This window comes from Apodemus sylvaticus, chromosome 3 (genome assembly GCF_947179515.1).
Source record: "Apodemus sylvaticus chromosome 3, mApoSyl1.1, whole genome shotgun sequence".
In the NCBI taxonomy this organism is placed as follows: domain Eukaryota; kingdom Metazoa; phylum Chordata; class Mammalia; order Rodentia; family Muridae; genus Apodemus; species Apodemus sylvaticus.
In genome coordinates, this window is record NC_067474.1 from 26,688,153 (window position 1) to 26,713,078 (window position 24,926).

General features: G+C 36.4%; 1 protein-coding gene across 1 annotated transcript in view; it reads left to right on the top strand.

Moving 5' to 3' along the window:
• Triqk (triple QxxK/R motif containing) overlaps positions 1-24,926 on the top strand; it is a 54,365-nt gene that overhangs the window by 16,537 nt on the left and 12,902 nt on the right. The window contains exon 3 of the mRNA XM_052175431.1: positions 19,168-19,249. Within this exon, the coding sequence (XP_052031391.1) occupies positions 19,189-19,249 (61 nt within the window). The 5' untranslated portion in view covers positions 19,168-19,188. The remainder of the gene's footprint in view (positions 1-19,167; positions 19,250-24,926) is intronic.

A 24,926-nucleotide genomic window follows, 5' to 3' on the forward strand; every position in this document is an offset into this window, starting at 1 on the left:
TATAGTCAGAAACTTGAGCATCTTCCTTTATCAGTTCAGGCAGTTCTATTTTTAAGATGATGCTCTCATCCCTCAATGTGAGGTTCATGGTTTCAACCCTGAGATTTCACCTTACACCAGTCAGAATGACTAAGATTAAAAACTCAGGAGACAGCAGGTGTTGGCGAGGATGTGGAGAAAGAGGAACACCCCTCCATTGCTGGTGGGATTGTAAGCTGGTACAACCACTCTGGACATCAGTCTGGCGGTTCCTCAGAAAACTGGGCATGACACTTCTGGAGGACCCTGTTGTACCACTCCTGGACATATACCCAGAGGATTCCCCGGCATGCAATAAGTGGAACATATGCTCTGCTATGTTCATAGCAGCCTTATTTGTAATAGCCAGAAGCTGGAAGGAACCAAGATGTCCTTCAATGGAGGAATGGATACAGAAAATGTGGTATATTTACACAATGAAATACTACTCAGCAATTAAAAACAATGAATTCACGGAAGTCTTAAGCAAATGATTGGAACTCGAAAATATCATTCTAAGTGAGGTAACCCAATCACAAAAGAACACACATGGAATGCAATCACTGATAATTGGATATTAGCCCAGAAGCTCTGAATACCCAAGACACAATTCACATATCAAATGATTCCCAAGAAGAAGGAAGGAGAGGACCCTGATCCTGGAAAGGCTTGATGCAGCATTGTAGGGGATTACCAGGACAGAGAAGTGGGAGGAGGTTGATTGGGGAATGGGCAGAGGGAAGAGGGCTTATGGGACTTATGGGGAGGGGGAACTGGGAAAGGGGAAATCATTTGGAATGCAAACAAAGAATATAGAAAAAAAAGGTTCATGGTTTCAAGTAGAAAAGAGAACACAAGTCCCAGTGAGTGTGTTGTTTGCTGTGTACCACTCTTACTTTCCTGCGATTCTGTATTGAACAGATGTGATTATTTACCTGCATAGTATTTATTTTGTGAGATTAAAAAATTTTAAATGAAATTTTAAAAATTGAAAACACTGATAATACCTAGTTAAAGCATCTATTCTTCCATTATTGTTTAATGACCATGTGGTGAAACTCGTCATACTGTGATAGGTAGGTGGATTTGTACATCAAGCATTCTGAATCTTTTCTTCCTGGCTTTGCTCTTGTGGCTACATGTTTTGACTAATATTTGTATGAGTGAGTTTACAAGGACCATGTGGCATGCAGTTGTTTATGTTTATTTTGTACTTATTTTATAGGGTTCAAAGTATATTTCTCAATTTCCTATTAAAAAACATGGAATGTTCTTTACATCGGTGAAAAAAATGAATCATATTTTTAAATTTTCTGGTTTTTTATTCAATATAGATTATGTTTTTATACAATATATCCTGATTGTAGTTTCTTCTCCCTCAACTCTTCCCAGTTCTTCTTTACTTCCCCTCCCTCCAGATCCACTGCCTTTATGTCTCTGGTTAGAAAACAAAACACTTGCAAGAGATAACAACCAAGATAAAGCAAAAAGTGCCTTAGTGAAGTTGCTCATGACAACCCAACAGGAGATAGTCAGTCCCAAGAGCAGCCACAAGATTCAGAGATTCTCTTGTCTTCACAGTCCCATAAAAATACTAACCTAGCGCTATAATGTATCTCTCGAGATCTGATGTAGACCCATCAAGTCTCTGCGCTTACTGCTTTAGTCTCTGTGAGTTCATGTGAGCCTGGAAAAGTTGATTTTTAGAGGTTGTTGTATAAATCTCTGTGAGTTCATAAGCCTTGATTAGTTGATTTAGAGGGCCTTCTTCTCTGGTATCCTTTGTCCTCTCTAGGTCTTAAATTCTTTCCACTTCTTCTATGGGAGTTCCTGAGCTCTGGGAGGAAGGCTTTGACAGAGATCTTCAATTTATATTATGTATATTTTGGAGGCAGGACAGATTTTAGGTCAAAGGTTCTGAGGCTGGCTGTTGTCCACGTTTCTTCTTTGGTATCCTGCAGCATACCTTCCCATAACAAATATGCTAGCATATAGGGGCAAGGGCTCCATGCGGGCAGCAGCTCAACCTCTTCATGTTCAATGAGCTATGTGGGTGTTATCCTTCGGGATGGCGTCACTGCTATTAGTTTTTGGAAAGAAATTATTTATTTTAGCAATCCCTGCTTGGGGATTTAAATGGGATCTTCTTGGCCCACAGCTCAGTTGAGTGAAACCAAGTGCCACCACTGGAATCCTTACCAAACCACAAGAGATAGCCACTGAAACTCCCTATCTTCAGTTACTAGGAATCTTTATTAGAATCACCTTCATATATTCCAGGAAGAATACATAAAGCACTAAGCTTCCACACCATCACCAATATCCCCCAATTCCCTTCATATATTCCAGGAAGAATACATAAAGCACTAAGTTTCCACACCATCACCAATATCTCCCAATTCCAGCCATTTTTCTCCTCATCCTACCCCACACCCTGACCTCCCCACCTCTTCCAGTCCCCACCCACCACATTCCACCTCTAAAATCTACTCTATTTCCCCTTCTAAGGGAGATCCATGATCTCCTCCCCTATACCCTCCTCTTTACCTAACTTGTCTGGGTCTATGGATTAGAGTTTGGTTATTATTTGCTTATTGACTAATGTCTACTTATAAGTGAATATACACTATATTTGTTTTTTTGGATATCCCACACAGGATGAATTTTTCCAGTTCTATCTACTTGCCTGTAGATTTCAGTATATCATTTTTTAAACAGCTGAGTAATACTGCATTGTGTAAAGCACAGCCTTTTATTAAATGGCAAGTCTAGACAGATACTATGTCTCATGACATCACTATGGAAGTAACAGCATATAAAAGATTGAAATAAAATATACTTATAAGTTATATTAATAGAATTGGTTTCATAGGGAGGGAGCCTTTATTCCATGAGACCTAGTTTATATTTCCTGCTGACTAATATTATAATGTAATTTTGCTTTATTATTAAAATTATTTTATAAGCATCACTTTTGTTTTTAAATGTGCAAATTACTTTTTCTTTTTTTATTGAATTCAGAAAACACTTTGAATTCCTATGCTTGAAGCTTCTGATTTTTGAACATTAGCGATTGTTATTCTATTAGTTTACTGAGGCAAATAGCAAACTACTGATAATCTCTTTTGCAAATATCCCATAGAGCCCGCGCAGGTGTCAGACATTTGCCTTCTTGGTTGATTGGACCATCACTGGCATGGCTGGCTATGGAAAATTTCTCATATTTACTTGGAATTTTAAGTTTTTATAACTGACTGTTAGACCAAGATTTAATATGTTGATGGGACGAGATCAGTCCCACCAGGATAATTTCCGTCTTTTAACATCATCTGATGTGGGGACTTCATTGTAGCTTGATATCCCTTCTGCTATTTACACATAGCATAACCACAGAATCTCTTCATAGCTACAGGGTTTACCCATGTACAAAGTGAGGATGAGGAGGCAATTAAACTACACATAATGTAGACAACTCAGATAGTTTTTAAGAAGAGAATTGTTTAACTTAAATTTTTAATTTTAGAAAATGTTCTATATGAATATTATATTTATGTTATTTTTATTCCTTTCCCCTCCCCTTGACTTCTTTCCTGTACCCCAACTACCACTCAAATCCATGACTTAATTATTATTGTTATGTTATATATCATAATATATTTATAATAAATAGCAAATATATTTTATACTGTATATATACAGTGCATATTATATGATATGTGACATATATACACACACATAGATATTTAATATGGCATCTATTGAGTCCATTTAGTGTTGTTCATATGCACATGTGTTTAAGGTTAACCACTTGCTATTGCATTATCTATCTATCTATCAGGGGACTCATCCCTGGATTATCTTAGCGGTCATTCATTGCATATAGCTAGCTATTCACCTATGGGTGAGACCTTATAAGATTTTCTACATCCATATTGGCATTTGGGCATTGTTAGATATTGTTAGACATTGTTAGACATAGTTCCCAGGATTTAACCTTCCAGGTAAGTTGCAGCACGATTCTTCTAAGTTCTGTGTCTAAAGTGTGGAATCTTTAGCACTCAAGGCTTGCTTCAAATCTTGGGGTTAACCAAGGACAACAACAATTGTCCACATTGTTTTGAGAGTCTCATGGACAACCCTGACCATACCAAGAACTCTTAATTCAACAAGTGTTGCATTAATTGTGAAGTTTATGTCAGCTTTACTCACCATATTTTGTTCTCTGCTTTGTTTGTCTGTCTTCACTCCGCTAGGGACAGAACCCAGACCCTAGTTCTGAGCCTTTATGCCATCATATACTTGCACAGAGAAAACAAAATAGGCAAGACTAACTGGTTGTACTGGTAGGATCTACTACACATTCAAGTAAAGAGAATCACTATAAAAATCTATTAGATATGAAATGGGAGGTTTTGAAACACACAGACAAAAACAACCTTTCCAAACTCACTTATTGGGGCTGACTCAATTTTGAAAAAAAATCATAATGAACCCATTATAAGAATAAATGCAGTCTATAGTTTCCTATGTTTTCAAAGAATTTTCTTTTTGTCTGTTTTAATCATCTCATTGAAATCTTGTTTCCTAACATTTTAACTGCTTTTTAACTTAGTGTTTTATTGCCTGTAATTTGATAGATCATATTTCTGCATTTTTTATAGTTCATTTTTTAACTCTTTGTTTTGTCTAAATACTTTTTTCTTAAAATTTTAGCTTCATTCCTTTTAAAATGACTAGCCCCTAACTATGTGTGTGTGTGTGTGTGTTACATGTGTAGTGTTTATAGTGTATATGGCATATTTGCACATAATGAACATTCATATAAAATCCTGGTTGTTTTAGCCATAACTTTTAGATATTTTGTAGGTTAGCATGTATTGTTCTCAAAAATGGCTGAAAAAAATTTGAAGCCATTTTCATTTGGATAATATATTTAAAATATATATTTACTGTATTTTGCTTTCTGAGAACTATCTTTTTTCTATTTTAAAAAATGAATACTTCAAAAATGTCCAGTGACACTGTGAATCAATTCTCTGATATCTCCTTAAATGAAAGGGTACTGTACCTTTGATAAAATATAAAGGTTAGAATAAGAGATAGATGTGAGATTCAATGGCAAAGCAGACTTTCCAATGTTCTTGCTCATATGTTTTATCTGATCAGTCCTTCTTCTCTGTAATATGCTTCCACAATAATTTAATTATGAGTTTTAGTATTCTTTTTTCTTATTTTCTAGTATAGTTATATTAACTATAACTATATATAACTATAGTAACGAGCTTCTTCTCGTTAATTTTTTCCATATTATTTTCCCAGTATTATGAACTCAATATTCATTATTGCATTTTTCTAGTATAATTTGGTGGCTTTTAAGTGTAATTTGCCTCATGGTTTATAAATATAAAATTTAATATTGCAATCTGTTTGAAAACTACCACTTAGAGAAATTCTTTCATTAGTGAATTAGTAATGATGATATCACATGGGACATTCATATAATGAATAGTTTTAATGTAACTTCTGACCAATTGAATGCATACTAGTTGCTTTATACTTTTGACACCTACTTACTAATAAAGCTGTTCTTAAATAAGTAATGCAGAATTACAAGAACAAAGCATTATGTGACAAGATCATCATCCCCACATCCTCATCCTCATCCTCAGCCCCAGCAGCAGCCGCCACCGCAGCAGCAGCAGCAGCAGCAGCAGCAGCAGCAGCAGCAGCAGCAGCAGCAGCAGCACAATCCTTGCATTATTACCATTAAGTTTGTTTTCTGTTGACCATCTACTGCTGGGCATGAGGCCTGGCCTTAAGGGCTGTTTGTATACCAAGTGAGATACTGTTAGGGGAAACTGAAACTAGTTTTTCATTAGCCAGTGGTAATACTTGGAAATCGTTTCTGGGCTGGGGTGGGGTTTGTGTCCACTTCCGCTCTTTGCACTGAAAGCCCACCAGGCCCAGACCCCTGCAAGCCCACAGGCTCTGTGAGTTCACATGGACATTGGTCCTTCTGTGTTAGGAGGCCTTATTTCCTTGGCATCCTTCATCCATCCCTTCAGACTCTTAAAATCTTTCTACCTCCTCTTCTACAGGGTTCCCTGAGCCTTGAGGGGAGGGATTTGATGGAGACATCCCATTTAGGGCTGATTATTCCAGTCATTTTCACAGTGTCCAATGTGGGTATCTGGATGTGTTCCTATCTACTGTAGTGGGAAGCTTTTCTGATGACAACTGAGCAACTCACTGATCTGTGAGTGTAGCAGAGTGTCATTAGGAGTCATGTTGTTGTCTTGTACCTTTAGTATTTGGTTTTTGTCTAAGTCTGTTGCCGATCTAGTGTTGAGTTCGTGGCCACCTGAGCAATGCCGGGAATGACTTCAATTTCATGGAGATGGAACTCTAACCAAGTATGATACGGGTTGGTTACTCCTTACGCTTTGTGCCACCACTGCTCTAGAACATCTTGTAGACAATTGTTCATTGTAGATCAAAGGGCTTGTAGCTAGGGCTGTGTTTATCTCTCCTCTTTGGTACCATACAGAGTACCTTCTAGTACCGTGGAGCTCTTAACAGTGGCACAGCTAGAGCACCTAAAGGGGGATTTAGTACAAAGTGGGTCTCTGGGGATGGGCCTCATGGGTTATATCCCTCTGGTTCTGGCCACATGGTTTTCCTGACGATGCCACGTGACCCGACTCCTCGTGTTCCCATCCCCATGCTTTAGCCATGATGCCCTGTGTTCTTTCAACCCATGAGCCAAAGTACACCCTTCATTTCGTAAGTGTCTGTTTTGAAGCACTTTATCCAGTGAGCAAGGTGAGTACCATCTGAACTGTCCATTTAAGCCTGGCATTTGACGCCTTCACTGGACATAAGCATGTATCTTATGTCAGCTTAACAAAAAATCTTGATTAAAGGGAACTGGGCCCCTTAGAAAGTGGCAGCTTCTAGGCTAACAAATAAGGAAGTGCTTTAAAAAGGATGATAATTTGACATTTGGATACAAACCACCTTGAAGGAAGAATCTGACACTGGGCAACATGACCATCAAGATAATAAAAATGAATTCTTACTGGGTGAATAAAACAGTCTTTTGTAACTGTATACTGATAAACATGTATAAATTAAAAAGAGAACATTATGTGTTCATTTCCAACTAATAAATGTAGGCGGAGGAAATTAAAACAGCATCATTTGGCAGCTGTCATTTTAATTCAGTACAAGTAGATTCTGGACTAGTAGCTTCAATTTTTTTGAGAAGCAAGATGAAGTTTACACAGTTTCAAAGGTTATTATAAATTATTATGAATAAAAGGATGAAAATTCTTAGTTCACAGTAATGATGCAAGGATGTCCCTAGATGTCCTGAAATGGTCTGGGTTTTTTGCTTGTCTTGATGTAATGGAGCCCCCCCTTTTTAATCTTGAAAGTGGATTGTTTATAAAGTAAATTGTGTTGTTGGTCTTTCTATAGGTTTCTGTTTATAGGACTGTTTTTATGGAACTAACAGATAAGCATATACTTATATATGTATATACTTATAGCTTTTAGAGTAGTCAAGTGCTCATTTTTCCTGTCTTTCTAAATCAGACCCTTAATAACTGAGCCTTTTACTTCCTAAACTTTGCATAGAACAGAATTTGCAAGATAAAATTATAGATAATTTTAAAAGTTAGACAAGGACCAACATAGGAAATATGGTATATCCCAGCTCTCCTAGAGTCTGGGAGACACATGTTAAGACTGAGAAATTCTTCAAATAGAGTTTCAAACTCTGCCAGTATCAAAAATGGAATTTGTTCATATTTGCTTAAATGTACATGCATAAATAAGGAAAATGAAGATTTAACATTGCTTTAATTAGTAAAAGTTGGTTAAAAGTCATGATTCTAATAGATTTAGAGTCTATCAGAACATTTCATTTACATTCAAAACCTATTTATTGTTTCGAATGTAACCTAAATGTGACAATACATTTATAACCTAAATGTATTGTTAAGTGCATTTCATTAGTTTTTGTCTTAGATAAATATATCAAAAACTTCTTTAAAGAATTTATTTTTATTTTTAATTGTCAGGGGAGAGGGGTGTCTTTGTGAGCATATGAGTGCAGTGCCTGTCTAGAAGAAGGAGTCAGATTACTTTGGAATATGTGTATAAGCTGTTGTGAGATGCCTAGCATGGGTACTGGAAACCGAACTCTAGTTCTCAGCAAGGACAGTATATACTCTAAAGTACTGAGCCATTTTTCCTGCACCCATTAAAAAATTTAATCATCACGGTTCTCTAATATTATGTTAGACCCAAAATGTAGACTTTACATAAATTATGATAAATGGCTATGTCTGTTTTTGGGGGGTTTTACTTTTTCTTTTTGCTTTCCTTTTCTTTCCTTTTCTTTTCTTCTTTTTTGGATATTTTATTTATTTACAATGTTATCACAAATGTTATCACATTTCCTGGTTTCCCCTCCAAGAACCCCCTATTCCATTCCACTTCTCTCTGCTTCTCTGAGGGTGCTCCCCCACCCACCCACACACCCACCCACTCCTGCCTCCCCACCTTGCATTCTCCTACACTGGGCATCAAACCTTCATAGGACCAAGGGCTTCTCCTTCCATGGATACTGGACAAGGCCATCCTCTGCTACATATGTGGCTGGAACCATGGGTCCCTCCATATGTACTCTTTGGTTGGTGGTTTAGTCCCTGGGGGATCTGGGTTTCTGGTTGGTTCATATTCTTGTTCTTCCTATGGGGTTGAATACCCTTCAGCTCCTTCAGTCCTTGCTCTAACTCCATTGGGAGCTCTGTGCTCAGTCCAAAGGTTGGCTGTGAGCATCCAAGAAAACCAATTCAACTGAGCCAGCCCACTTTGGCTGCTAGTTGTAGATTGTGATTCTTCACAGTGGGCAAAGTAAAGGAACAGGTACTACAGACAACTGGCCGCATCACACCCACAATCTGGACTGAACACTTACTTATCTGTACTCTGCTGACTCTTTATGCATGAAACCATCAAGATCTCTGCAGGAAATAATCTTACCCACAGATAGTGGGCCCTCTCTGTCAACTGTCTTCATCAAGACAACTCCCTACAAGTATGCCCAGAGAACATCTCTCAGAAGATTCTAAACTTTGTCAAATTACAACTACCACCTACCATCACTTCTGCTTCCTCAAGGATTATGGAAAAAGAGAAAATATCTGAGATAGCCATGTGTTATGGATACAACATGTGTTGTGGATACATACCAGAGCTTGTATTTTGATGCTAATTCCACTCCTCAGAGGGGTTGCAGATGAGGAGTTGCCTTGTAAACCTTCTCCCCACCTTAACTTTTCAAATAAAGGCTTGAGCCAATGATTGGGCAGGAGGAAGTGGGAGGAGCTGAGGGGAGGAGAGAAGATGAGGGGGAGGAGTGACAAGAGAGCGGGCAGAGAGAGAAGTCCGTGGCCTCGAGAAACCGGAGAAACTGCAAGTTATATGGGATAATATAGATGGAAATAGAGTAGTGTAGAGGGAGATCAATCTAGGCTTTTAGCTTGTTTTGTTAACTGATTGAGTTGAGATTTCTTTTACCAGGGAATTGGGTTGGAAACAAAGTAGCAACAGCCATGTCTGTGGCTTATTGCTTTCCAGTTTCCTTTGGATCCAGCATGTGGTACCAGCTGAATAAAGTGAGGATATCATTATTTACATAATGATTCAGATAAGCTTCAGTTTCATATACATCTTTTAAAGAAACTTAAAAGGAGGGTGTATATGGGGAATTCAAGGTGTATCTATAGCTCTGGTTTCAATTGCTCTTTCTCTTGTTAGAGAAAACAATCTGGACTGTGTAATTTATTAATCAGGGTGGATATTACCCTGCCTTACTTAATGTTAGTATCTACTTTAGTTACTTTTCTATTCATGTGCATAGACATTATGATCAGGGGACCTTATAGAAGAAAGCATTTAATTTGAGAGCTCACAGATTTAAAGGATTAGAGTCAGAGACCATTACTGTGGGTAGCATTCAACAAGTAGGCAGACATGGCTATGCAGCGACAATTAAGAGTGTACTTCCTGATCTACAAGCATGAGGCAGAGAGCTAAGTGGGAATGGAGCAGCCTTCTGAATTCTCAAAGCTTATACCCAGTAACACACCTCCTTCAACAAGGCCACACTTCCTAATCCTTCCCAACCAGTTCTACCAACTAGAAACTAAGTATGCAAATAAATGGACCTAAGGGGGTCTCAGTCAAACCACAACAATATCCTTCACCATTGCAATATATAGTCACGGTTCTCATTCTATTTGATTCATTAAGCATTTATATACAGTGGTCCAAATTATTTACATTATTGATTTTATAAAATAACTGTATGTTTGTTTATTTTACATTTTAAACTATGTGCGTTCTTCCTTCAGCACTACAGCAAAACCAAGGGATACATTTTTATTTTTGATTTTATATTATTAGGACCTTTAGCACCAAAGAAATATATTTGAATTAATTTTTCAAATGTGTGTTTGACTGCATGTATGCCTGTGGATGCTTAATGCTGATGCTTGAGAAGGCAGGCCAGGAAAGGGTGTGACCCAGGAACTAGAGTTAGAGGTCACTGTGAGCTTCTGTGAAGTGCTAAGACTGTAATCCTAGTCATTGAAATAGCAGACAATGTTCTTAACCACTGAGCCATTTCTGTAGTCCCCTTCAGAAACTTGTTTAAAAAAAAAAAAAACTTATATGAAATGTAACTTTGTTTAAAAGAGAGTATAATTTAATTTGTTTGATTAATTTTTTTTTTACTTTTTTAAATTCCAGAATTCCTTTCATTAGGTATATATACACCTTTGAAAGCATGTGGTGTGGTCTGTGTATTGTATCTTGGGTATTACAAAATTGAAGCTCAAGAAGGAAGACCAAAGTATGGAAACTTTGGTTCTTCTTAGAAGGCAGGAGAAAATACCCATGGGAGGAGATACAGAGACAAAGTGTGGAGCAGAGACTGAAGGAAAGGCCATCCAGAGACTGCCCCACCTGGGGGTGCATCCCATATACATTCACCAAACCCAGACACTATTGTGGATGCCAACAAGTGCTTGCTGACAGGAACCTGGTATAGTTGTCTTCTGGGAGGCTTTGCCAGTACCTGACAAATACAGAGGGGGATGCTCTCAGCCAACCATTAGACTGAGAACTTGATCCCTAATGTAGAAGCTAGAGAAAGGACCCAAGGAACTGAAGGAGCTTACAATCCCATAGGAAGAACAACAATATGAACCAACCAGTACCCCCGAGCTCCCAGGGACTAAACCACCAACCAAAGAGTACACATGGAGGGACCCATGGCTCCAGATGCAAATGCAGCAGAGGATGGCCTTGTTGGACATCAAAGGGAGGAGAGGCCCTTGGCCCTGAGAAACCTCGATACCCCAGTGTAGGGTAATTCCAGGACAGGGAAGCAGGAGTGAGTAGGTTGGTGAGCAGGGGGAGGGAGGATGGGATAGGTGTTTTCAGAAGGGAAACCAGGAAAGGGGATAACATTTGAAATGTAAATAAAGAAAATATCTAATAAAAAAACCCAGAAGGCATGTTGTGTGTATGTTTGAGGAGGGTGTATGAGCACACCCCTCTTTCAGCAGGACATCTGATGAGAGGAGACCATCAAATGTCATTTTCTACCATTCTTCGCCTTATTTTTAAGGCAGGGTTTTTCCTAAATCTGTATCTTGCAAATTAAGTTTGCATGGCTGACTGGCAATCTCCTAGGATCTGCCTGTTTCTAACTCTCATGCTTTGGGTTATGTGTCCATGCCTGGCTTCCAAGGTTGTATTAGAAATTAGAATTTAGAACTGTCTGCTCTACAAGCACCGTGACTTCATGCTCACCAAATCCATGTCTTTATATGCACTTATCTATACATCTGTCTTCTCAAAACTCTACAGTTCATCCAAGCATCAATTTCAGTTTCTGACTCTCCAATCTTCAGACTTCGTACCTTCCTTTTCACAGGTAGCTATAACATTGCCTTATATTTCATAGCAGGAAATGCGCTACCAAACCTTCCATGCTATTACTTACCAAAGCTCACTTTTTACATGTTCTTGTCATTTCTCTAAGTGTGGTCTATTGTCTCTAGAAACCTGGATTAAGAATGGGGTCATTTAAACAAGGTCTGACTCTTTTCAGAGGAGATGACCCCAGTATGTATCATTTTAAAGTGAGTCATACAGCTAAGGACATACTGAGAATATATTTAAAACAAGTTGCAGAATTCATGATACTGTGAATAAGCTTGTTACCGTCATGGAACTCACAGCGAATGTGAGCCAGGCCTGGCCTTTCATTTCTGTAGTCTTAGCATTTGTAGGTAGAAATAGAAGGATGGAAATTTCACAGAAAGGTTTGGTAGGTTTTCAGTCGTTTTGTTTGTTTAAACAAAATCGAGTTTGATAACACAGTAGAACCAAAATAGAAAAAAATGACCCCTGAAAGCCTTGTCATCACGCAGAAGACTCAGTTGTAGTAACTGCATAATCAGTTTTTTAATATTTTGGAAAGAGTGAATGTGTCATATGATCAAGAGTTAATATCAGCCATGACCATGATACCATCAGTGTACATTGTGACATTTTAAACTTTATTATTATTATTATTATTATTATTATTATTATTATTAAATCTATTTTTAGAGTCCAGTCCTCATTTCCCTCCTGGTCTACCCTCCAACAGTTCCTCATCCCCATCTCCAAGAGGATGTTCCATGCAACCCTACCCTATCAGACCTCCTTCCTCCCTGGGGCCTCAAGTCTCTTCAGGGTTAAGTGCATTTTCTCTGGTTGAGTTCAGACCTTGCAGTCCTCTGTTGTGTTTGTGTTGGGGCCTCATATAAGCTAGTGTATGATATCTGGTTGGTGGCTCAGTGTCTGAGAAATCTTGAGGGTCCAAATTAGTTGAGACTGCTCATCTTCCTATGGGGTCACCCTCTTTCTCAGCTTCTTCCAGCTTTTCCACAACCACATTCAACCACAGGGGTTCCCAGCTTCTGTCCCTTGGTTGCATCTGACTTTTTCAGCTGCTTCTTTGGCCTCTTGGAGGGCCATTTCCTGTCTGTTAGCACACTAACATCAGTAATAGTGTCAGGCCTTGGAGCCTCCCTTTGAGCTGGATCCCAATTTAGGCCTGTCACTGGTCCTCCTTTCGCTCAGGCTCTTCTCCATTTTTTTGTCCCTGCAGTTCTTTCAGACACGGACAATTCTGGGTCAGAGTTTTTGACTTTATGATGGCAACCCCATCCCTACACTTGATGCCCATATTTCTACTGGAGATGGGCACTACAAGTGCCCTCTCCCCACTGTTGGGCATTTTCATCTAAGGTCCCTCCCTCTGAGTCATGAGTATCTCTCACCTCCCAGGTCCATGGTTTATTCTAGTGGGTCCCCTCACTCCTTCCTCCCGAGGATGCCAATTTCCATTCTTTTTTATTTTCTATAAACTTTGTTTACATTCCGAATGCTTTCCCCTTTCCTGGTTTCCCCCTCCCCATCGGTCTCATAAGCCCTCTTCCCTCTGCCCATTTCCCAGTCACCCCCTTCCCATTTCCCTATCCTGATACTCCCCTACAATGCTGGATCATGTCTTTTCAGAACCAGGGCCCTCTCTTTCCCTCTTCTTGGGTATCATTTGATATGCTAATTGTGTCTTGAGAATTCAGAGCTTATGGGCTAATTAATATCTACTTATCAGTGATTGCATTCCATGTCAATTTCCATTCTTTCTGCTGGCCCTCAGGACTTCACTCCTGTTTCCCTCCCCAATACCTGATCATGTTCTCTGTTTCTCTTCCATGTCTCCTCTCCCACCCAGGTTCCTCCCTTCCTCTGTTCCCTATGATTGCTTTCCAATCCCACCTAAGTGGGATTGATGCATCCTCACTTGGACCACTTAAATATAACTTGATGTCTAATGGAGAATTTTTATAGCTTAGTTTCTTTCTATTAGAAATGATGTTAAGATATAATTTTTTTCTGTGGTCAAGAGTTAAATCTTTTAATAACCTATGTTTCAATATGGATTTGAATGTCACAATCTGGATTTAATTCTTTCCTGGAAATAGAGAATATACATCTTTGATTTTCCTACTTCTGCGCTTTGTCTTTTTTGGGCTTTATAAAAAGTTTTGAACACTGTGAACATGACTAAATTTTTTTCAGACCTTCCCTAAATGGTACCATTAATGATCCAGACTTCTAGAGAATGTATGTGTATATATATGTGTGTATATATATGTGTGTGTGTGTGTGTGTGTATATATATATATATATATACGTATATATATATACGTATATATATATATATATACACCCTAACTAAGAATATATTCTTAGTTAGGGTTTCATTGCTGTTAAGAGACAACATGACCAAGGTTAACTCTTAAAAAGGAAAACATTTAATTGGGACTGGCTTACACTTTCAGAATCAGTGTATCATCATCAGAATCAGTCCATTATCATCATGGCGGGAAGTATGGCAGCGTGTAAGCAAACATGGTGCTGGAGGAAGAGAGAGTTCTACATCTAGATCCAAAGGCAGCCAGAAGATTGTCTTCTGCAGACAGCCAGGAGGAGTGTCTCACTCTAGAGTGGGTGGAGTTTGAACATAGGATCTCTAAAGAACCTGCCTTCACTGAGACATAGTTCCTTTAAGAAGGCTACATGTCCTCCAATAAGGCCATACCTCCTAATAATGCCACTTTCAATGGGCCAAGCATGGTAACACATACACACACACACACACACACACACACACACACACACACACACACACACACAAAACCAATGTGGTTTCAACGTGATCGAGCATATTAGTCCTTTTACTTTTAAAGATTTCTTTTGTGTGAGTGGAGGTGAAACCAGACTTGTGTATGTGACTGTGCATGTACGTGCCCATGGAAGTCAGAGGCATCAGGTGTCCTGCAGCTGGAGGTACAGACAGCTGTGACCTGTACAACGTGGGTTCTGGAAAGAAACTGGGGTCCTCTGCCACAGTGTATGATCACTTAATCATTGACCCTTATCTCGAGCCCAACTAAATGACCCAAACCATATTAAATCTACATGTAAAACAAATTTCTGTTTAGTTCAAGTTAAGAAACCATATACAAACAGTAATGACATCTTCAGTCTTAAAACTTCCAGAGTGTAAAGTTTTAATTAACTAGCAAATTTAATTATGAATTATTTTAATATGTGGTCTATGTTTTGAATAACATTGGTATTCATTCTTCTTTAAATATGTTATCAAGTTTCAAGAAGGATAAAAAGTTCTCTGATGATTTAATCTAAAATCATTCCTACAGCAAAATTCATAAATAATAAATAGCAGCTTATTAATCCATATTTTAGTTGAGCTGGGGCTCAGAGCAAGTTACCTCCTCAGGGAATGCAGTGTTCTTTATAAGAGAAGGCGATGAGACACAGCCTCTAAGGAATTAAACTGTGAATACAATCTTGGTATTGTACACGCTAATATAACTCTGTTATTCCCTTTCCACATCTATCACAACATGTTTTAAATCGTGGCCAATCTCATATGCAAATAGCTGTCTTATTAGAAATCGTGGCAGTATATACCAGTGTATCCCTGGGTTTCTTGGGAGTTTGCTATCATGCCATCAAAGCAATAGAAACGAATGTTGATTACTGCAAAGCTTTGAAGAGCAAAACACAGTGAGAACATTTTATAGATTCTAGATGTCTGAAACACTGACAGTTGTGCTATGCAGATGAGCAGACCTGTCTTAAGGTCATTTTAAATAGAGTCAGTGAATTTATTAGTAAAGCAAAATACATTAAACCATCTTATGCTTGTTTTGCCTAACAAAATTTAGTCATGTTCATAATGGGTTTTAGGCTTTTGATTTTTTTTTTTACTCATCATTTGGTTAAATTTTGTGTTTTGGCTTTAACAAATAGAATATAATTATTTCAAACAAAATAAGAAAGTTGAATTTTTGTAATTCTGATCAAGTATTATCAATCACTAAAATAAACAGAAACAATAATTATAAACTAGTTTTTGTCTTTTGTATAGACCTTTAAGATTCCTAAATATTTATAATTTTATATATAATAATTCTATATATAATATATTATTTATAGTATGTTTATATGTATAATAAATTTTACAGCCTACAAACTCAGCAATTTAGATTGGTTAACCTTTTTGTCATAATATTGTGAAAAGTGCATTTGGAAATTAATAAAGTTTAAGATACTGTTTTTTATTACTACATGTAATTAATCAATACAGTATTGACCTCTTAAGTGTTTATTTTGTTAAATTAACAGAATGCAATAGACCAGGATGAAGGGTTGTGTATGAACAGCTATTTGGTACAATTTCCTGTGCTTTGTGTGTTTATCTTAAGCATATTCCATGAAGGAACAAAACTATATTGAAGAAATAATATTATCTTGTGTTTTATTCATGCAAACTAACTTCTCTCTTGAAATGGATATGTCTTCAAGCTCCATACAATTAAGATTAAAATAATGACTCTGCTTTACTATTAATAAATGCAAACAATATGCAAAATAGAACTGCTATATGAATACATTATATCTATTGACATTATTTATGGCTTGTCTTGACAGAACTATTTTTAATGTTTTGATTTATAACAAGTAAGACTATATAGGCTTTAAAATATCTTTGTCTCATTTAGAAAACTTGAAGTGTGTGTCATCTTAGATGTAATAACTCTGTGCTTTATTAGAGATAAAGACTTAATTTATTTGACTTTCTCTTATCAGTAGATATTTTATATTCCTAGGTATTGTTGTACAATCAACCTGAAGATTATTATTTAAGAAAAAAAATTTTTTAAATTAGCTTCTAATTTTCTTATACATGGGTGGAAATAATGTCCTTTTGCTGTCTTGAGTGATATTATTATTGGCTATTTCTGTGAGAATGCATAAAGAATATAGTTTAACTTGAACAGACTTCGAAGTACTTGGTATCTGAGAACCCTGATAAAACCCATTAGGAAAATTTTGTTTATTTAGGGCCTCAAAGAATTCCCCTTTTATTAATCCAGTTCAAATCTGAGAGACTAGAACAGATTGTCTTATCTCAAATTCTCTTGTGAGCTCTTAATGCTTTCAGACTATGAAAGTCACACCCTAACCCTGCCCTTCCTAGTGTCACCTGTGGGGAGATTTTCTTTCTAACTAAATCATGTCATTTTAGAGGAACTCCTGTGTGCGCCTGTATGTGATGACTCCTCTGGATGTCTCCTCCTTCAGTGTGAAGGTGACATCACACTGTGCGCTTGCCCCCATGACTCTGTATCAGCTCCTTCAGAAAATGAGGCCCACGGCCTGTTTCCATTCACCCAGACCTGTGTTTAAAGCTGTGTCTTCCTTAGGAAATAGTTTCCTCGATTTGTGCTAATCTCCATAACCACATACAGGGAGATCCATGAGCCTGTAATTTTGTCACTTTTCTAAATATAATTGCATTGGCTTTTTGTCTACTCTTTGGAACTTCTGGGCAGCGGCTTTTATTCTCTAATTTCTACTCAGAGATAACCTGAAATAATAGATTCAGGGCAAAGTAATTCCCATCCTTTGCTCTCTCTCTCTCTCTCTCTCCTCTGTCTCTCTGTGTCCCTCCCTCCCTCTCTCCCCTCCTCTCCGTCCTCTTTCTCTGGTCTCTCTTTCTCTCATATTCTCCTCTACTCTCTCTCTATTCCTTTCTCTTCCCTATTTCTCCCTCCTTGCTCTCTCAGAAGAGAAATATTAACTGGCTTTCAAACTGATCTTCAAAAATTCTTCAGTTTTTTTTCTTCCAGTCTGTTTTTTAGAAGTTAAACCCCAAGTTCTTAGACCTCATGTGCCTTTATGTATTTCTACTTATTAATTTTAATTAAAATATAATGATGTAGCTTCTCTGCTTCCTTTCCTCCCTTCCCTAGACGCAGGCAGCTAGTGACTGCTCAGGGAGGGAGAGGTAGCCTCTCCCAGGAATGAATGCAGCTACTAATTGGTACCCAGTACAAAGTAGTCAGTCCTGGAATCAGGAGCACTCAGGTCATACTAAACAGACAAGGCAGACTGTATTATTATATATATGCACATATATTTTATTAACAATAATAATCAAAGAAAAAGAACTCTTTGTGGCTTTAATCCTGAAGTGTCTTTTGCTTGATCATGTTTTTCACACAGAACTACACCAGAAGGAGCAACAACTTCTGAGCATAGGTGTTTGCATTGTATTTGTGAACATTTGTGATTATAGTAAATATGGACTATAGAGTCCTACCAACTCACAAGAGAATTTAATTCTTTTTTCAAGGATGACAAACTATTAAAAATACTTTTTCCACTCCTAGAAATGGGGCCTTCTAAATTTGTCTGAGGCTCATTTAAAGTCCATTGCTTTAGATGGGGGAGAGCAAACATGGTCATGCCTATGAGTTTTTCATATTTATTCTTGAAAATGATACGTTACAATTCCTATAATAAGAACTTAATTACTATTTTAATTCAAGCTAGGCAGTATAGTCTAAATAAGTGAAAATAAGAAGTGAGTGTAGATTTGGTAAGAAGAAGATAGTTTGTGGTGCAACAGTTAAATTTAATAAAAACAGAATGTGAACAGTGATTTGAGGATTAGCTAGAGCAGCACATATTGCAAACATAAGAGTAATAACATGCAGTGCTCTCTGCTGCTGCATTACAAGGGGTGCAGCAGAGTCTAAGCACATCCACCCTGGAACACTTGCGAGGCATTTTAAAATTCAAACTATTCAACTCACATACTTTAGCTCCTCTATTCAGTGTAACACAGTGTAACTGCAAAGAAATTTGCCATTTACAGATACTGCTCTAATATTCTGGTTTAATTGAGCTCAGTTCTTGATGAAATTAGTGTGACCTAGAATAAATAAGATTTTATCATCAGTATTTGTGTAGCTGATGATTTACTTGAAGAGTGTTGTTTTCTTTTGCAGATATGTAATTGAAGTTACGTTGGCTGCATTTTTACTCATTGCTTTAAAAAGGATTTTTAGTGTTTGGGAAATTTTTTAGATAGTTTTTTAAAATGTGTTTCATTATAATGGTTTTCTTTCTTTTTAGCACGTATTTCGGAGGTCAAAGATGGGTAGAAAAGACTCTTCCAGTACAAAACTTCCTGTTGATCAGTACAGAAAGCAAATAGGTAAGCAATGTACTTCTGCAAATAGAAACTAAAAAATGGACAATATGTCCATTAAAGACTCCATTTTCCATAATGTATATGACTCACAGATAAACAAGAATAAAGTAATACCTTACAGGTCTCTAGGAGGAAAGAAAATTTAAAACTGCTTCCTAGCAAAGGACATAATTCATGTGTTTTCTCTTTCAAGTGCTGTGGGGAGTTTATCAATTGAACAAAAGCAAAATGAATATTGTTATTTTTATAAATAGATGCTGTTTTACAGTACTTTATATTATTAATTATTATTTATTTATATTATTAAGTTATTCCTTTCTATTCACTCAAATATTTATTTCTGTTGTCTTACCATGGTACTGATTGTATTTTCAGAATACTTCATTAAAATATACTGATTAAAATATAAATATCATTCCACATGTAGAACTGAGTTTAGAAAGTAAAGGAACTTCCCAGGAGTCATAAGTAAAGACTTACAAGAGACAAGATGCAAGGCTTTGTCAGCTCAGGTTCCAAGCATACCTTTAGGGAGTAGGAAGAGCCCTTGGGGAAGATGACCATCTAGAGAGAAGATAACACATCTAGGGAGAGAACAGGAAGCAGCTTGCACCTGAATGCATGATTTGTTCTATGTGCAGAATACTCATGCACAACGCAGTGCGCAAGGAAAAACCTGAGAATTTACAGGATGTGTAGCATAGGGACACATTATTTTTTAAAAAATAAAAGTAATAAAGTAGACATCAGAAGCTAAACAACCACTTCCCCATTTAGCATACCACTCTCTCCCTTTTCTCTCTACCCCTACCCATTCGTATTTAAACAAAATATAATGAATTAATAGAACCTCCTTAAGTAATTGCAAAATAAAAAGTTTCAATGGATTCAGATAAAATAAAATAACTGTTAAAAATAATATACATTTATCTTATAACATTCCCAAAACGTGTACTACATAAATTTAAATAATTGCAAAAAACAAATAAATTAAAAAACAAAAATGAGGATGCATAAGCCAATGCATTTTGTATTTTGCATTAACCATATAAAATCTTTGTATATTTATGTATATACATATACAAATCAATATTATATGGCGATAGCAAATCCAATTAAAATATCAATTATTCTACTTAATGGCTTCTTTTGTATGGGATAAACCTACCTAAATCTACTCATCACTTTTCTGTTTAACATGATGCAATATTATTAAATGTAGCCATATTATATGTCTAGATGCCACAGCTTTGCACTTTTTGATTTGCATATCCCCATTTCTATCCTTCAGCTTTGTTAGAACCAAAGAGGTCCATCTCTTTTTTTTAATCCTTTTTCTTTTGAGATTGTACTGTAATTACTTCATTTCTTCTTTCCTTTTACCCCTCCCCAATTCCCTGTTTCTTTCATTGCTCTAGTGAAAGCTCAAGGCCTCCTTCTTTCATTCATTGTTGTTGTATACATATTACTTCTTAACTCAGTTGACTCAAGTTATCAGGCTGTCGGCAGAATTAAGTGAGATTCTTTGTCAGAAGGCAACTTGAATGGCCTCTATTCCATTTCAGATATTTAAGATATCCCATGAAACTTGATGGTCTGGATTTCCACTTTCCACTAGCATTCTAGTCTCCAAGTCCCCAAGAATTGTCAGTCAAGCTATACCTATAACATTATAGGGCACTTTTTTCCTGCAGGTCTAAATGCTTTTACAGTCTTTCCACAAATTAATTCCAAAGGCACCAAAACAAAGGATTAGGTTCATCACAGCCATAACCCTTCTCCTGGTACCAATTTTCTATTAGTTCCTCTCATCAGTGCTGGGACAAAATATCTGACAAAGGCAAATTAAGGAAGGAGAGGTCCATTTTAAATCATGGTTCATAGGATGCAGTGTAGCATGTGAGAGAATGCATATTGAAAGGGCTACGAAGCAACTGATCACATTGTTCGTACAGGCAGAAGCAAAGAGAAATGACCTTCTCTTATTCAGGCAAAAAGCCCAGCTAATGGTATGTGGCCACACAGTTCAATATAGGCATCCTCTCTTTAGCTAAACATTGTTGGAAACATCTTAACAGAACAACACAGAGGTATAATTTCATAGTACTTCCAAATCTAGGTGAGTTGGTAGTTTAAATTAACCTCAACAGTTGGAATTTGGACAGTGTGAATGATATCTTGAGTGTAGTGTCAGATTTCCCCTTCTAATAATTTGCAGATGATATGAACAATTGTTTTCTTATGATTATGACATTAATTTTTGCTTTGTAATATCTCTGTTTAGCTTCAGAATATAAGTTAAACTCTCTTGGAAATTATGTGTTTTTTCTAATATATTTTGAAAGAGTTTATGAAGAACATCCTTTTCTAAATGTCTGGTAGAATTCATCTGTATAGGCATCTGGTACTAGGATGTTTTTAGTCAGGAAATTTCTGATTACTGATTCAGTATCTTTATTTGTTATTTGTCTCTTTAGGTTTTCTATTTATATTTGATTCCTTCTTGGTTCCATGAGCTAAAAAAAATGTTTCTAGGAATATACTCATGTTTATATAAATACTTCCATTTCTTCTAGTTATTCAGTTTGTTGACATATAATTATTCATGATAGCCTGTTACAGTCTTCTATGTTTTAGTTTATTACCCCCCCCCCCCTTGTTCTGGTATTTGTTCACTTTCCTAAGTCTACAAAATCCCTACTCTCTTTTATTAATGTTTTTCCTATTGCATTTTGGTCTATATATTATTATATATCATATATCATATTTATTATTTTCCTCATTCTGCTAACTTTGTACTTAATTTATGCTTATGTATTTTTTGAGATACTTTGGGTTGTTTAGTTGAAATTATTCTCTTTAATGCAGGAAGTTATTAGTTCAAACATCACTCCATACTGTATCAGCCCATTTGCAACTTTAACATAACTAAACTAAAGCCAGTAGTATGTGAAGAAGAAGGCTCAAGAGGCTATCCACTGGCTGACATATCACATATGCCTCCTCGATGCTTCTTACCATGCCACCAGTTATCACGTGGGAACCAAGAGAAACCCTAAGTCAACCAGCCCGTGTCTGCTCTTACAGCTGCCAGTCCTGCTATGTCCCGCCCTTATGACCTGCGTGACCCTAATGACCTCCAAGTATTAGCAACATTTGGCTTATGAATTACATTTCAGCGTGAATTTTGAAAAAGACACTCAAACGGTGGCACCTACTTTTGTTGCACACAATTTGTTCATTTTCATGTCACAAAATTGGTGATTATTTAAGTTGGTTATTTGCTTTCACATTATATTTGTGATTTTTTTCCAATTGACTTGTATTGTGTAATTGTATTGTATACAGAGAAGATATGTTCACTGAGTTTAATTTTCTTTCTTGTGTTTGATAAAATTTGTGATTCCCTAGTATGTGATACATCCTGGAAAATGTAAGCATAGCCTTAAAACTGTGTAATCTGTTACTACAGAATTGGATACTCTATATTCATCTATGAGATGTATTATCTAAGTTTACTATTTCCATCTTGATGATCTATCCATAAAAGAGCTACATATTGTCAATAAATTATTTCTATTCATAGTGATATTTTGAGTTTTATGGTTTGTCTATCATTCATCCATAAATTCATGTATCCATAACTATATCTATGTACCAATCTAACGCCTATCTATCTATCTATCTATCTATCTATCTATCTATCTGTCTGTCTGTCTGTCTCTGTCATCTAGCTCACACACAGATATGCATGCATATATATGTATGATTTTATGTACACTCTTTAAAGTTTAGTGCAAAGTAGATCTTCTTAATCCACATGTTTCAGAGTTGATGGTATCAACTAAGCTCAGAATGGAAAAATTGTCTCTGACCTTAACGTAAATAAGGTTTGTCTATTGTCACCCAATTTGTAAATTATACAGCCTTATACAGGTCGTAGGGACTATAAGAAATGTAGAGGTGTTTTGAGGTCCACATGAGTTAGCTGCATGCTAATAGCATTTGTGGACAGCATCTGAGTTTTCCTGGATAGAAGCATCTACTGAAGGTCCTGGACCCATCTTCTGAAGACAGGGGAACACTTATAATTCCTATATCCCTTTCTTGAATTGACTCATGTATAATAACATTGTTGCTTTTTTATTTGTCGTAGGTTTTATAGTTTGTCAGATGGAGGCTTAGTTATTTCTGTGCTTTCTGTCTGGCTCTAGTGTTCTCTCTCTGCCTCTTCCTGGGTGTGTCTCTGTCTCTCTGTCTCTGTCTCTACCTCTTTCCCCTTCCCATTCCCTCCCCTCCCTCTTCAATATCCTTTCTGTTTCTGTAATGACACAGCCTATGTACCATTAAATCTAAAGAGATTCTCATCTTGAATGAATTTAATTGTGCCTTTTAAAATTCTGCTCAGCTATTTGTTTCTTTATTGGTACATTTAATCCATTTACATTTAAAATAATTGTCACTAGAACATGAATTACTTTTGCCATTTTGTTGGTTTCAAATTTTTAAGTTTTTTTCCTCCCTTGCTGTTTCTTTGCAATTTGATGATTCTTTAATGCTATAAAGTCTTTATCTTTTCTGTATCTACTATTGATGTTGGTTCTAATTGCTTAGAAACTTACATGAAACATAATAGTCTAGCGAAAGCTGGTAACAACTTAAATTGCATTCAAAGCTGGAGGGTTTCCTGTGTTATCAGGTTTTGCTAGATGCTTTGTTCTGGCAGTCAATCTTGCTAATGCCCTCTCTGCTGTTGAAAGAAAACTACTACCTTACATTTAGATACAACACTGCTCATCTAACTGTAATTTTAATATCTCTTGTTATGTTATATATATGTATATATATATATATATATTCCATTGTTCAAGAAAGATAATTGTCCTAAATTAATGATGTATTTTTACAATACATGTTTATCCGTTTTGCTGCTTAATATGTCAAAACTAATGTTTATTTTTATTTTGTTTCCCCATTTCTCTCTTAATGACTTAAAAAGTATTTAAAATATTTTGTGTTTATTTTCTGAGCCTTTTTGTTTTAAAGTAGTATTGATAACTCCATTCTAGCTTTTATATAATTCTTAATTATGCTTCCCATTATTTTTTTTAACCTGGACATTAAAATTTGATTTTATGTTTTTATTTATGTCCTTAAAATGTTTAATTTTAGATAAATTTAATTTATAACTAAATGGAAGTTCTTATTTTCCAACTTAAATTTATATTTATTGAAAGTTAATGTTCTCTATTAGTTTGCACTCTATTCCACAGCTCTATAATATTTAGACTACATCTTTTCTTTCATAAGTACTTAATTGAACTTTTTATTCTCTTTTTTTCTTTTTCTTTCTTGAGATTTTCTTTATTCTCTGTTTTTCTGTAACATTAGATTTACTGAAATATAATATTTATTAACTTTTAAAATCATATTGAGTGTTCTTATTTCTCATATATAAGTAGTTTTTGTATCTATTAATTTTATTTTTTTTCAAGACAGGGTTTCTCTGTGTAGCCCTGGCTGTTCTGAAACTTACTCTGTAGACAAGGCTGGCCTCGAACTCAGAAATCCACCTGCATCTGCCTCTCAAGTGCTGGGATTAAAGGCGTGAGCCACCAAGCAGATCTTCTTATTCCTTATTTATATCTCTACTGATGTTTACAGAAAGAGCTTAATAAAG